The following is a 16,131-nucleotide window of genomic DNA, read 5'->3' on the forward strand; positions in this document are numbered from 1 at the left end:
TGTCTCAGTCATCTCAACCATCGAATTTTAGCAACAGGAACTAGACAAACTATTTTACCCTCTGAATTTTTTCTCTGGTGCTGTTTTGCAGTGTTGGTAAATTCACCACTTAATTTTGAGTTAAATATGTTGTTGTAAGTTGCTTTACCGAATAATATTATCCAATTTTTTTAGTAATGCATTATATAACTGCGTTACAGCAAAAAGTAATATACTACTGTAATATTACTTTTGTAATGCGTTACTCCCAGCACTGTAACCCAATGCAGAAATGTATTGATAAAGCACTGCAGTTTGTGCACCAACGTATTGCTGGATTCTTTATCAGAACTCCAAGTAATAACAATGACAAACATTCACTATTCAAAAACACATTTCTAGAAAATTGCGAGCAAACAGATACAGATACAAGCTGAGTCGAGCGACCACAACACATACAACTAATCCTGAAAATTTACTCACCCCCTTGTCATCCAGGATGTTCATATCTTTCTGTCTTCAGTCGCAAAGAATAAGATTTTTGAGGAAAACATTTCAGGACATTTTTCCCCATATAGTGGACTTCAGTGGTGCTCAACGGATTAAAAATGCAGTTTCAGTGCAGCTTCAAATGGCTCTAAATGACTCCATCCGAGGAATAAGTCTTGTGTAGCAAAACAATCAGTCATTTTCTCAAAAATATTAATATTTAATTTGAGATCAACTTGAAACAGCTTAAGATTCGTTTTAAAAACGACTCGTTTTTATGACTTGAAATCGACTCTTTCTTTTGAAGGACAATAGCTTTATACAGCGAGCACTTTAAGATTTTAATAATAGGGGCACTTTAAAGGATGTTTAGATACTAAATTAAATGTATGGAATAGCTACGAGCCATTTATTACCTGTTAACATATTTTCCAACCTCTGCTTTTGTAATCTTGAATGCTTCTGAAAAGGAAGATAGTTGACAGATTATTGCTTAAGTGAAAAAAGTTAACAGATTGAAACACAAAGAAGTTATAGACATTTATGTTTCATATGAAAAATAACTAATAAATAACTGTAAATATAAAATAACTGTAAACTTTAGGCATAATTCTAAAGAAGTTTTGTTCCAAATTTGTGACCCAGGACCACAAAACCAGTCTTAAGTAGCACAGGTTTATTTGTAGCAATAGCCAAAAATACACTGTGTGGGTCAAAATGATCATTTTTTCTTTTATGCCAATAATCATTAGGATATTAAGTAAAGATCATGTTCTGTGAAGATATTTTATAAATTTCCTACCGTAAATATATCAAAACTTCATTTATCATTAGTAATGTGCATTGCTAAGAACTTCATTTGGACAGCTTTAAAGGTGATTTCTCAATGTTTTGAATATTGAGAAAAAAAAAAAAAATTTTTTTGCACCCTCAGATTCCAGATTTTCATTTTGCATGTTTACTTGGGGGAATGTGATACGCGGTCAGTTTTGAAGTTCCTAGAACCTGCTTTCTCTCCTGAGCAGCGGAATGTTGAGCACTTCCTGTCTTTGTCTGCCCCCATTGTTGGTACTTGCTGGGCTTGTTTCGATCAGACAGACTTCTCCTCCTACCTCACACATTTCTAACCACACTTGTCTCTTTGTTCATTATGCCTCAGTCTCTCTTCCCCCTCAGTTTGTCTTTCTTTTCCCTGTATCCAGTACCCATTTCTCTTTTGCTTTTCTCTCCTATCTTGCAGTTTTATTAATATGGAATGGTGGTGCTGTAAATGTTTTTAATGTCAGTCTCTCTCTCTTTTTTTTTATCAAATGTACAGTGAGTCAAGTATCTGTCAGGCACGGGCCACCGTGATGATCTACGATGATGGCAATAAGAAGTGGGTCCCGGCAGGCACGGGTGCCCAAGCTTTCAGCAGGGTCCAAATCTACCACAACCCCAGCAATAACGCCTTCAGAGTGGTGGGACGTAAGATGCAGACCGACCAGCAGGTAAACAGCGTGGGGTTGCAACAAACAAACTGCTTTTCATTGAAGGTTACACTGCAGAGATTTGACACATTTAGGGCAACTGAAAAAAGATCATTCCAAACTTTGCATCCGGTTCACACTTTAAAGTAGTTTGCAGCTGTCTTCAAGAATTATTTTTCTTCCACAGCTAAAAAGAAGCATCACACTATTGTGTGTTTTTTTTTTTATAGTGTCAATGGGATAGTTCACATAAAAATAAAAATGATTCATTTAGTGACCTCATGTCATTCCAGAGCCATATTATTATTTTCCCCTCAAGAATACAAGAAGAAATTTAGCAGAATGTCTCCACTGCGTTTCCCATGTTACAAAGATAAAAAACATAAAAAGTCATAAAGGTATGGCATAGCTGGTCCACAAGGAAAATGGTTGTTGTGTACAAGTGACCCCATCAAAACACTTGAATCTGTTTGTAAACATTCGGGATGCACAAGCATCATGGTTGCAGAAAACTCAGGAGAGATAGTCTTTACAGCTAGAGAATTACACTGATACGGTACAAAATAGTTAGATTTAAAAGATGATAGATTTATATTGATTAGATGTAATTTTCAAAATGTTCTCCCGCATATTACAAGAGCTTGTCACCCAGTGATAAGCCCTATTATTCAACAAAATTGACATTAGATAGGGGATAGTCTTACAGATCCGAAACAGGAATGTTGTTTTTGTGAGTGGTTCAAGTGGCAGTCTATGGAGCCATGGAATAACAGAAGAAAAAAAGGTACATTTGATTTTATATTTTAAAATTCTGACTTTATTCTCACAATTCTGAGATTATATCTCACAATTCTAATAAGGAAAAACAGCTCATCATTCTCTCGTTTCCCTGCGGTTCAGAATAGGAGTTTATATCCCACACTTCTGGCTTTTTCCCCTCAGAACTGACAGACTCAATATTTTTGAGTTAAATTTCATATTTCCATAGTTATAAAGTCCAAATCAGGAGATATAAACTTGCTTTTGCAAGGAAAAAACGTCAGAATTGTAAGATAAAATAAATAAATATTATGTAAAAAGTTAATAGTAATAGGTTTCAGTAATGTCATGCTGTAACTGTAGGGCTAATACAGTAAATCCCCTATGAACAGCATATGTGATTATTATGTAGATCTATTGTTTAAGTCAAATTTAAGCTTTAAAAGGAATCATAGCAGTTTTCATCCATAGTATGTCCATTTAAGTGTCTGTGTTTAGCTTCAAATGGCGTCTTTGATGACAGTATTCTATAAAAATTATTTGCATTCTGATTTTGACACAAAAATATTTATTTTTCCCATTTACCTCCACTTGTTACCAGTGCTTTTTTGCAACCACTATGCCACTACTTCAGATTGGTCTATGATTCCACCATTTAACCCCAAACTACAATCATATCCATGATTTTCTGTTTTTCTTTACCCTCCATCATCATTGAGTGGAATAGATAAAAAAATACATCGAATGCTAATAATAAATGCTATTTTACAGCAAAGATGCATTACATTAGTCAGAAGTGTTTTGATTTCAAATAAAGGAAAAAATTTAATTTAAAAAAGTGGTCACACTTTAAGGTCCAGTTCTTACTATTAACAAACCATTAACTATGACCTTTGCCTCAATAAACTCCTAATTTGCTGCTTATTAATAGTAAGGTTGTTAAGTTCTTAAGTTTTAGGTATTGGGTAGGATTAGGCATGTAGAATATGGTCACGCAGAATGTGTGCTTTATACATACTAATAAACAGCCAATATGTTAATAATCGGTATGGTGATAAGCAACTAATTAATAGTGAGAATTGTTCCCTATACTAAAGTGTTACCAAAAAATTAAAGCAGCAGAAATGTTATTAATAATTGTGACCACAAAACCAGTCTTAAGTAGCACAGGTATATTTGTAGCAATAGTCAAAATGATTGCTTTTTCTTTTATGCCAAATATCATTAGGATATTAAGATCATGTTCCATGAAGATATTTTGTAAATTTCCTACTTTAAATATATAAAAACTTAATTTCTGATTAGTAATATGCATTGCTAAGAACTACTTCATTTGGACAACTTTAAAAGCGATTTTCTCAATATTTTGATTTTTTTTTTTTTTTTTTGGATTCCAGATTTTCAAATAGTTGTATCTCGGCCAAATATTGTCATATCCTAACAAACAATAAACCAGAGGCAGCTTTCATATGATGTATAAATTTCAGTTTCAAAAAATTGACACTTATGACTGGTTTTGTGGTTCCGGGTCACAATTTATAATGTTTATTTTTATGATAATATTTTTTATATAACATTGCTAATAATCAGAAATGTTTCTTGATCAGCAAATCATCATATTACAATGATTTCTAAAGGATCACGTGACACTGAAGACTATAGTAGTGATGCTGAAAATTCCGCTGTGCATCCCAGCAATCAAATACACATTAAATTATATAAAATCAAATCAAATAAATGCAGCCAGGATGAGCACTTGCTAAGTAATGCGTATATAATATTGCCTTATAACTTTCAGTGAATACTGAATACTGTTCTGTTCATCAAACAAAGCTATCGGATATTTTCAAAAGACTACACTCTTAAAAATAAATTTTTGGTTCCGCGAAGAACGATTCAGTCAAAAGATGGTTTTTAAAGAACCATCTCTTTCTTACCGTTTTATAATCTGAAGAACCTTTTTTTTGCCACAAAGAACTTTTTGTTAAAGGGAAAAGTTCTTTAGATGTTAAAGGTTTTTTCATGTAACCATTTAGACAAAAATGGTTCTTCTATGGCATCGTGGAGCACCTTTATTTTTAAGAGTGTATAGTGCACAGACTATTCATCCTTTCTTATCGTATAGAAGAGAGCAGTCTGGACGTTCTATTTAAACATCAGTCAGCAAATGACCAAAATATAATTTCTGGGGGGAATATTCCTCAAACTGCCAGAATATCATTTCTGTGTTTCTCATTTTTACAGTCCTTTCATCACCTGCGTCTTGAGTTCTCTCTTCCCCTCCCAGCACTGTCGCCCTCTATACGCACAGACGCGAACGCTCCCCAGAGATGGCTACTAAAGTAGATGTTGTTTCCTGTAAGATAGCCAAACCATTTCCTGTGCCAGTTAGGCCCTCCTCCCCCATTCCCATGACTCTGCCTCTTCTCAGTCCATCTGTCTGATTCCATGAACTCATTTCTCTTTGTCTGAATGACTCAGTGACTTTTGTCTCTTTCTGCATAGCGTCTGCTATGCTGTCAGTTTCTTTGAGGCTGGCATGTTGAGCTTTTTTGGACGTTTTCTTCTTTTCTCTCTTCCCTTTCTCTCCTCTGCTCTACTTTGTGGAATTCATGATTGTAATGCAAACAGAGAAACGAAGTGTCAGCACATTCACTAAAGGCGAACGCTCACACACACGCAATCTCTCGGGCACGCACTCGTGCGCTCCGCAGAGGTGGAGCCACCTCCTGGACAATCTGTTAAACAAAGTTTTATTTCTGTTGGAATATGCAAATAAGTTTACAAATCTGCTTTAAGCTTTAGGGTTGAAGGGCGGGTAGGAGCAAATCTCTTTGCACATTCAAATATATGTCAATCTAAATCTAGTTTAAAATGAGTGTGTGATACGTTCTTAGACGTTGTTTTAGAATAAATTGAAAAAAATGTAAATAATTGTAGATAATCATATATCTGCTGAGAAAGACAGCATGATGTAAATTATTCAGTAGAAAAGTGAATTTAAAGAATGAAAATTGGCTGTCATTGACTTCAAAGCCTGTTCACATTTGCGTTCTGTCTTAAAGTTTTTTTTAATGAACCTTGCTTTTTGTTTTCTTTCAGTTGCACTTTTTAAACAAGAATGCGTCTGAAATTTTGAGAAACTTATTTTGAAATCTTTTCAAATTTTCAAGTCTTTTTAAATTCAAAATATTTTTTAAATATAATTGCTTCTACTTTATAAATAAATCCAAACAGCTCATTATATAATTATTTTATTGCCACAAAAAAATCCTGATAAACTGAAAATATGTTTATGAATTGCGTTTAAAATTTTGTATAAATAACATTAATAGATCTGGATCTGGACACCAAAATGAGTGTCACAAAGAATAATAAACAAATTAACTATGGCATAAAAGAGAAGCTGCATGCCTTTGTGTATGTGTGACTTAATTTACATTTGGACATCTGTGTGTTCTTCTCTACAGGTTGTGATGAACTGTCCAATTGTAAAGGGAATAAAATATAATCAGGCTACACCAAACTTCCACCAGTGGCGGGACGCTCGGCAGGTGTGGGGACTGAATTTTGGCAGCAAGGAAGATGCGGCGCTGTTCGCCAACGGCATGATGCATGCACTTGATGTCCTCAACTCCATGCCTGATGCAGGTAATGCGCACATGGATTTTCACACGATTGTAATAGACTGTATCTTTTAATTTATAATTAAACAACTTTTTACAAATGCACTGTCTTTAGGTTACTCCACACGACCCGTGTCCAACGGACCATCGGCAGAAGAGTTGGAACAACAGAGAAGGTACAAACTAGGGATCATTTATAGTGGTGTTTGTAACAAAATGGTTTTATATGACGTTTTAGTTCTCTTCCGGTGGCACTGTGTGAATTGCCTGAAGTCATGGTTTTCCTGGTCAATCTTTGACCTCATTTACAGACGCACACACACATACACACAAACACACACTCTCAAGGGATTACTGGTATTAACGCTCAAGTATTTAGCTTTCCGTGAGCCCCTGAAGTGATGGGGCAGAAGTCTGGGTCAGGTCTTCTGACACTTAAATCCTCTCCTTCCCTTCCTCATTCTCCTCTTCTTTCTTCTTGCAGGACTGGAGGCCAAAAAATTAAACCCTTGTGTCTTTTTTTGAACTTAAAATTGTATTTTTTTTAAGTTGCATTTTTGGCCTTTGTGCAGTTTAATAATAACGTAAATAAAAAATAAGGAGAGGAGCATAAAACAGGCAAGTTGAAGTCTAACTTGCATTGCTCACACAGTACAACAGTCCTCACAGTACAAAATCATCTAAAATGTTTATGGACATACATGACTACAGCACAGATGTTTTAGGTTACTATAGTATTATTTGATTGAGTTTTCTAGACAAAATTTGCTTCCTAGAGGTCACATTTACTGTTGTCCAGCAATTTTTTTGTGTCATTTCAAAAGGAATCCATGCAATCTTGAATTACGCATGAGAATAAAAAATTTCCGGATGCAGATTGTAAACACGCATTTTTTGCAACACCAAAAAATTGCAAATGTGACCGTTCTTTAACTACTATTGGTTTAAAACAAGCTTCAAGTATTGCACCACTTCTGACAATTTATGTGCCACTAATTGGCAAAAAATGCAGTTGTAACATTAATTCAGTTTCAGTCTGCTCTATATAAATGCATTCATTATAAGTAGGAGCAGGGTTTTTTTTTTTTTTTTTAGCTTACTATCAGTTCATTAGCATTAATAAAAAAAATGTTTATACAACAAATGCAGCTTGCAGATGTTAGTAAAAACAAATACACTATTGGGCATGTAACAAATGTTCGTGGCAGAAATGTATAGGTGAACTGTGCAGTGTATATTTTTAAAGCTATTTTATAGTCTTAATAATAGCAGGAGCATTCATGAGAAAATATTCTTGGCAGCAGTGGAAAAAATTAGTGAAATTATTTTTCAAATCTCTGGAATGAGACTGTAATTCCAGAACATGCTGCGCTCTCTCTCTCTCTCTCTCTCTCTCTCTCTCTCTCTCTCTCTCTCTCTTTTTCACTGTTTAGTTGTTATGGCTACCTTGATAAAGACTTTACATGGAGCTGGTTGACTCATGTCTTGACTTGACTGAAATGTTTTGAATGGCTCTCAGAGAGGCTTGACTTAACATGAAACTTGACATTGCAGTCTTGTAAGTGTCGCTACAGAGAGTATCCATGTTGTTTGTGTGTTTTACTGTGATCGCATGTTTCAAGTTTGAAGACAAACTGGTTCATTTGAGGGGTCTCAGAGTGATTCAAAATGTGTAAACCCACCAAATAATTGCCATCTCACCCCACAGCTACTGTGAAAGTGACAAAGACTAGATCATTCCTATTGTATTCACTAATTTAGACTTTAGACTCAAGAAACTTGGGTCTAGGGGCCAACTGCATAAACTTAGCAGTGTCTTAAGAACTAGTTTGACCAACTAGCAGTCAACTAAGGGTTAATCAGTCTTATATTTTGGATTCAACTTAGACTAATCTAAGTTTTTATGTAACCAAATTTAAAAAATTTTGACCAGTCTTAAAGAAAAAGAAAAAATTAGATGACTAACTTTTAAGACTAATCTAAACCTTTTATGCAACTGGCCCCAGAAGCCTGTGTGAAATTGTTCTATATGACAGCGAATTATTTAAGTTAGCATGAAATGAATATTTCATATATATAAATATATATATAATTCATATATATAAATGCATGTTTAATTTGTCCATGTATACATTTCATTTGAGAGAATTTTCTCATTTTTAATCAGAATGTCCATTAAATGGATCAGATATTTTTTCTAGTAACACATTCCAGATTTTTCCAAACATTTAGTCCACTTAAACCTGCTTTTTATGAACTTATTCACTTGAAATACCATCTGTAATTTTAAGTTTGCATTTAAGTTGCAAATTTCACAACACGTTTTCATGTTTATGGTTCTTTGATGTTGGTTAATGGTCACATGTCATGTAGGTAAACAAAGTATTTAATTTTTTTTAGTGTTTTAGTATTTTTTTACACTTATTTATTTTAATTTTACAATTTGTATAATTTAGTTACTACCTTATCAGCTCACAAATCTCATTTCAAATTGCAAAATATCAAAATAATTGCAATGCCTTCATGTTTTTTCCTGCAGATTGGAACAGCAGAGGATGGAGCAACTAGATCGAGAGAGACAAGAAAAAGAAAGACAGGAGAGAGAGCGACTGGAAAGGGAACGACAAGAGAGAGAACGGCAAGCAGCTCCAGGTGAGTAGAAAGTGTTTTATGGATGAGAATTTTGTATATTTGTCACCCAAGACCACAAAACCAGTCATAAGGGTCAATGTTTTGAAATTGAGATTTATACATTGCCTTAAGGCTGATAAATAAGCTTTCCATTGATGTATGGTTTGTTAGGATAGGACAATATTTGGTCAATATACAACTGTTTGAAAATCTGGAATGTGATGGTGCAGAAAAATCAAAATACTGAGAAAATCACCTTTAAAGTTGTCCAAATGAAGTTCTTAGCAATGCATATTATTAATTAAAATTTAAGTTTTGATATATTTACGGTAGGAAATTCACAAAATATCTTCATGGAACATGATCTTTACTTAATATACTAATGATATTTGGTATAAAAAGAAAAATCGATAATTTTGACCCATGCATACCCGTGCTACTTTAGACTGGTTTTGCAATCCAGGGTCACAATTTGGATTATGAGATCATTGCTGTCTTCTGAAAGTAGAGACCAACCAAGAAGTTTTTTTTTTTTTAATGATAGATACAAATTGTTTAAATTATGTTTAAGATTTTTTAAATTCCTATGAAAGAAATTAATCTAAAAAGTGGGCTGTCTGTCACTGATGCATTTTGTTCTTTACAATCACGTCTAATTGCATTACGTAGAACTTATTAAAGAATAAATAATGAGTGATATCATTATTTGCAATAATGCAAAAAGTACTCTGTCAAACTGATTATGTCTGGCTTTATTTCTGAGATTATTTTAAGAACATCATTTTTCTGCTTAATAATCATGTCCTGTTGTTGTACTCTAGCCATTCCTCCAGCACCACCGTTGGCCCCCGGAGGCCCTCCGGCTCCCCCTGGACCCCCACCTCCCCCTGGGCCCCCTCCAGCTGGACCTCCCCCACCACCTGGACCTCCTCCCTTAGGAGGAGGAGCTCCACCTCCACCTGCTCCTCCTCTGCCCTCTTCTGGAGGAGGTGGAGGTGAGGGAGGTGGACCAGGTGGCGGTGGTCTCGCTGCTGCCCTGGCAGGTGCCAAACTCCGCAAAGTGAACAAGGTGAGACAATAAGTGATAAGAGGATCTCCAGATGTCAAAACAGTGAGTCATTTCCTGGTAACGTTATTTACGGTCTTGGTGACATCATCTAAAAATGAAACGTAGCTTATTTAGAAGCTGAGCAAGCTGTTACATTTTGATGACACTTTTTTTAATGGAACGCTTCCTCGTGAATCATGCACTATCGAAAGACCAGCAATATTTTTGATATGATAAAGTATGATGAAATCAGTAATTCATGTTGGAGATTGCAGAGAATGAAACACTGGCAAATCTAAAACTTGTATACTACAAGTTCACAAAAGTAGAACTGGAAATAGGGGTGGAGTAGAAATGGGGTAGAAGGTGAAAACCAGTCGCTGTATAAAGCCAGATGTGAGGGTAACTTTCCTGGTTTCCTGGTGGAACTTTAGAAATTAAATTAAATGTCCATGTGAATACTAAAAAATAAATTTTTATATGTATCCCCTGATCTCCCATGATGTTTTGCATGCATTCAATCCTGGCTGCCGTTATTGACTCAGTGTTTCCTCCTGCAGGATGAAGTTGGTAGTGGTGGAGGAGGAGGTGGCAGTAGCGGCGGCAGTTCTGCGGCCAGTGTTCCAGCACCTCCTAAAGCAGACAGCAGCCGCAGCAGTGTGTCTATGCCCAGCGGTGGAGGAGGCCTGATGGGAGAGATGAGCGCAATTTTGGCACGACGGTCAGTAAAAAAAAATTTCTAAACCATACAGTAAACGTGTACATGGATATATCCTCAATTATCATTGGAAGATTTCTCTGTTTTAAGGAATCAGTTACCACAATTACTTCAGCTTGTCCCTCAGATTGGAAAAAAAGAGCTGTAAAGGAGCAGTCAAATTAAAATATTCACTTAAATGGATATCAACATCCGCTGCTTTACTGCGTTAAAGCTTTACACAGCAGTTAAAGTAGAAGTTCACTTCCAAAACAAAAACTTACAGATAATGTACTCACCCCCTTGTCATCCAAGATGTTCATGTCTTTCTTTCTTCAGTCGTAAAGAAATTGTTTCTTGAGGAAAACATTTCAGGAATGTTCTCCATATAGTGGGCTTCAATGCCTGGGAATTTGAACGTCCAAAATGCAGTTTAAATGCAGCTTCAAAGGGCTCTTGATCCCAGACAAGGAAGAAGAGTCTTATCTAGTGAAACGATAGGTCATTTTCTAAAAAAATTTACAATTTATATACTTTTTAACCTCAAATGCTTGTCTTGTCTAGCGGTTCTTGACAGTTAGGGTATGTCGAAAAACTCCTCCAACTTCAAAATCGTCCTACATCGCTGTTTTACCTTTTTTTGTAAAGGACGTTTGGCCTTCTTTGCACGTTCACTTTGTAAACACTGGGTCGGTACTTCTGCAGCGATGTAGGACGATTTTGAAGTTGGAGGAGAAAATGAGATGGGAGTTTTTCGACATACCCTAACTGTATTGACCCGGATTACACATCGAGTACGCATCGCAGAGCTAGACAAGACGAGCATTTGAGGTTTAAAAGAATATAAACTGTCATTTAGAAAATAACCGATTGTTTCGCTAGATAAGGCTTCATCAGCTGGGATTGTTAAGAGCCATTTGAAGCTGCATTTAAACTGTATTTTGGAAGTTCAAACTCATGGGCACCATTGAAGTCCACCTTATAGAGAGAAATTCTGAAATGTTTTCCTCAAAAAATCATAATTACTTTACATCTGAACAAAGAAAGACATGGACATCTTGGATGACAAGGGGGTGATTAAATTATCTGTTAATGTTTGTTCTGGATGTGAACTACTCCTTTAACTTGGATCACTTTGACGTCATTGAGTCAGACTTGTATGTAAAATGAACGAAGAATGAAGAAACGGCATAAACAAACCCTACCTGTTGCAAAATTGTCAGTGGTACTCTTACAAAGCAATGTTTTTTTTCTTTGTAAAGTGTAAAATCAAATTGCAGTTTTAATGGCAAGCATAGAATAATAACTGATAGCCTGCCGATTCATTATGTGATGAGCTGTATCCTCACGAAAGCAGTTTATTCAGCCTACTGAAGCCTACTTTCTCCATTTGACATCCATAAAGCAAAAATAGATTTTGGACACTGCAGAATAGATTTTAAAGGCGGACAAATAAACATACAGTATATTATTTTTTTCAACCAGCTTTTTTTAATTGACCTTGAGTTTTTTGAATTGGGCTGCCAAACCTCTACAGTGCGACTAAATCACTTGCATATGCGACTAAATTTACATGCTAGGCAACCAAACAATGCCGTTGGCTAATAAATTATAAGATTTCACTCGCCAGTGTTTAAGTTAGAGGCTAAGTATAAGTTCAATACAGATATTTCACTTGTCTCACTCAGTCTTTAAATCACACTATTTAAATTCGTCTCAGTGGATGCGCTGTGTGACTCGTCATCGCTCTTTGTTCCTCTCGCACATGCAAAGAGAGGGAGAGCGAGACATGTAAATTACATGTAAAGTATTTACTTTGTTGTATTTTCCTGTCAAAATACTGGAGTTAATTTGGAATTATTCAGCCTTTATGAACAAGCTCAAGCCACTTTTTTTGGTAGTAGGCAGAGCTAATGTGCAAACGACAATCTCATTGGCTGGCACCCACCTATTACCATCATTGTTTTGATTTAAGCAAATCAGTGCAAGCGAATGCAGACAACATGATTTAATATTCAATTTGGTGTGTAAACTAAAAAATTAACTAGCCAGTGGTGATTCTATTGCCAAGGTGAATGTGGAGGGTTAGCTACATTCTTCACGCTTTGTTTTTGATTCAGTAAAAAGAACTGGACTGATTAATTTGGGAACGGTTGTGCTGTTCGCTTTACACCATTTAGTGGCAGTGTTTATCACAGTTAAAGGAGAAGTCCATGTACAGAACAAAGATTTACAGATAATGTACTCACCCCCTTGTCATCCAAGATGTTCATGTCTTTCTTTCTTCAGTCGTGAAGAAATTATGTTTTTTGAGGGAAACATTTCAGCATGTTTCTCCATTTAATGGACTGATATGGTGCCCCGAGTTTGAACTTCCAAAATGTAGTTTAAATGCAGCTTCAAACGATCACAAATGCGGTTGTAAACGATCCCAGCCGAGGAAGAAGGGTCTTATCTAGCAAAATGATCGGTTATTTTCATTAAAAAAAAGTACAATTTATTTACTTTTTAATCTCAAACGCTCGTCTTGTCTTACTCTGCATGAACTCTGTTTTTGTTCCGGTTCATGACAGTTAGTGTATGTGGAAAAACTCCCATCTCATGTTCTTCCTCAACTTCAAAATCATCCTATACCGCTGTTTTACCTTTTTTGTTAAGGGTGTTTGATCTTCTTTGCATGTTCACTTTGCAAACACTGTGTCAGTTCTTCTGCAGTGTATAATGATTTTGAAATTATTTTAGGGAGAAAACACAATTGGAGTTTTTCGACATACCCTAACTGTCTTGAGTCAGAATACACAGAGTTCAGGCTGAGTAAGACAAGATGAGCATTTGAGATGAAAAAGTATTTAAATTGTACTTTTTTTTAATGAAAATAACCGATCATTTTGCTAGATAAGACCCTTCTTCCTCGGCTGGGATCGTTTACAACCGCATTTGTGATCGTTTGAAGCTGCATTTAAACTACATTTTGGAAGTTCAAACTCGGGGCACCATATCAGTCCATTATATGGAGAAAAATGCTGAAATGTTTCTCTCAGTTTCTAACCATAGATCTGAAATGCATGGTAATTTAAGTCTCGCAAATTGGTTTTTGGAAGTTTCTCTGTCTTTCCCTCTTCGAATTAAAAGATGTACTTGCATAAATAGAAATGAACAGCCTGGGGTGTAACAGAGATAGCTGTTGATCGAAGGTCTTTGGTAATAAACTTGTAATGTAAAGGGTGCTGGAGGCTTTAATAGCAACAATGTATAGCACTTACATGAATTCCTCGTTAAATGAATTCCTCATTACTAAAATATTTGTTACTTGAGCTGTGAAGAAGTGTGACTAGGCTAATGAAATTCTGGTTTTGCATTACTGACATAATTCCTGTAACTGCAGCTGCAGAGCTCTATTCCATAGCACTTTACTACTTCCTGGATTATATGAATGTTTGTGAATCACTCTGTCCTACCAGTTTTAGCATTTACATTTATTAGAGTAAATTGACAAATGTGTGCCACCTAAAAGGGATAGGAAATTCTTACTCTTACTATATTACTGTACATGTGTTTTTCCACTTTATTTTATTTTCCACTTTATTTAATTATTATTGTTTTTTTTAACTGACATCATGCTACTGTTGCTGTTTTAGACTTTAGTAAATAGCCCATAGTATTCCTTGAATTTTTTGACTTTGTGGTATAATGTGCTGTAAATGACTGTAAATTTATTTATTTATTTTTATTGTTGTCATTGTGTCTGTTGGTACAGGAGAAAAGCAGCAGATAAAGGGGAGAAGGCGCCCCCCAAAGCAGAGGAGCCCAGTAATGTATGAACCCCTTCAATTTTTTAAGGCTCATTAAGGGTAATTGTGTCAGAAAGCATTTTTGTGTTTTTCCCCCAAACCAGTAAAGTGCAAAAACAACGACTCTTCATTTCATTAGTCATATCAATCAGTCACAGTGCTGGTTAACGCTACAACAAATTCCAACCTTACCCTTAACCTTAAGTGTAGTGTTGGTAGCACATCCTGATAGATTATTATTATTGTGACCATGTAAAGTCTATAATTTTCCTACAAGTAGACATTAAGTTGAGCAATGAAATTGGCTGTGGGGTGGAATTTGTTTGGGGGGAAAATCCTGCAAAAATTGCTGCATTTCCTGTAAAGTTCTTGCATATCTTATAAGTTTCCTGTAAATCGACTATTTAAAGTGCATGCAAAAGTCTTAAGGTATTTAAAGAGGTGTCTATAGACTTGAGATGGAATACAGTCTCTATTACTCTAAATGTAAGTACTAAAATTGAGTTAGACTTGAAAAGCCAACTCTATTACTGAACGCTGAGGGAACACTCATTCATTCTCCTCTCGTCTGTTTTTTTTTCCTTTGCCTGATGATCTTCAGGATGATTCTGACACTCAAGGCCCAGGCGGTAAGAACGAAGTGCATTTGTGATTGAGATTTGTGATATTTTGAAACCCACTGAGGGGTTTCTTATTATCTGTGATTTTTCATTAACAGAATTTAGGAGACCATGGGAAAAATCAGCCACCATGCCCAGGTAAACATTCATTTACAGACACTATATGTTTATTCGTTATACACTGAATTGTTTAAATCATGTACCAGCACTTGAGTCTCCATTAGTCTGGTGTTTGAAGAACTCCAGCTGTTGAGTGTGACTGTCCATAGGGCGCTGTAGTTTAAATGTAAAGTGAAGTATATATACAGTGCATGTCTCAAACAGGACTAACTCAGCACCCAGAGGTCAGGAGTCACCCTCTTCCTCTAGCCCATTTACCAGGTACTTTTACTACGGTATGCTCTCATGTGGTTATGGACTAACACTGCTGGCGACCCCTGGTTTCCCTGCTTTCACACACACACACATTCAGCTAAACATGCAATAAAGTAGTAAACCACTCAAGTCCATGCATTACAGCTTTTAGTCTTGTGAAAATCACATTGCCCACTTGTATCTTATAGCTTTTATATATATATATATATATATATATATCACGCACACACACCACCATTCAAAAGTTTCTTTAAAAGTATCTTAAGCTCAACAAGCCTTCATTTATCAGAAGTACAGTATAAAATAGAATATTATGAGATATTAGTATGGTTTAAATTAACAGTTTTCTGTTTTTATATGCAATTTAATATGCAATTTGAATGCAATTTGGAATTATTCTAACATGCTCGTTTGCTGCGCAGTAAGCATTATTAATCTTATTTTTATAATGTTTTTTGTACTAATGTTTTTGTATAAACTGATGCACGTTTTTCAGCATTCTTTGCATAGAAAGTTTAAAAGAACAACATTTATTTGAAATAGAATTGTTTTGCAACAATATAAAAGTCTTGACTTATTTTTGGTCTATTTGCAATCCTCGCTTAATAAAAACATTGAAAAAAATGAAAATTAAAAAAATCTTACTG

General features: G+C 35.5%; 1 protein-coding gene across 3 annotated transcripts in view; it reads left to right on the plus strand.

Moving 5' to 3' along the window:
• Positions 1 to 16,131, plus strand: part of vaspb (vasodilator stimulated phosphoprotein b) — a 44,458-nt gene that overhangs the window by 24,162 nt on the left and 4,165 nt on the right. The window contains exons 2-11 of one of the 3 annotated variants that reach the window (XM_051134641.1): positions 1,787 to 1,958; positions 6,167 to 6,347; positions 6,438 to 6,498; positions 8,862 to 8,974; positions 9,775 to 10,022; positions 10,562 to 10,722; positions 14,456 to 14,513; positions 15,091 to 15,118; positions 15,208 to 15,247; positions 15,434 to 15,490. In XM_051134641.1, coding sequence (XP_050990598.1) covers positions 1,787 to 1,958; positions 6,167 to 6,347; positions 6,438 to 6,498; positions 8,862 to 8,974; positions 9,775 to 10,022; positions 10,562 to 10,722; positions 14,456 to 14,513; positions 15,091 to 15,118; positions 15,208 to 15,247; positions 15,434 to 15,490 — 1,119 coding nt within the window. Of the gene's footprint in view, positions 1 to 1,778; positions 1,959 to 6,166; positions 6,348 to 6,437; positions 6,499 to 8,861; positions 8,975 to 9,774; positions 10,023 to 10,561; positions 10,723 to 14,455; positions 14,514 to 15,090; positions 15,119 to 15,207; positions 15,248 to 15,433; positions 15,491 to 16,131 lie in introns of those variants that run through there. The other 2 variants (XM_051134640.1, XM_051134642.1) reach the window with 2 other exon arrangements.

Source organism: Labeo rohita, chromosome 18 (genome assembly GCF_022985175.1).
Source record: "Labeo rohita strain BAU-BD-2019 chromosome 18, IGBB_LRoh.1.0, whole genome shotgun sequence".
NCBI classification, from domain to species: Eukaryota; Metazoa; Chordata; class Actinopteri; order Cypriniformes; family Cyprinidae; genus Labeo; species Labeo rohita.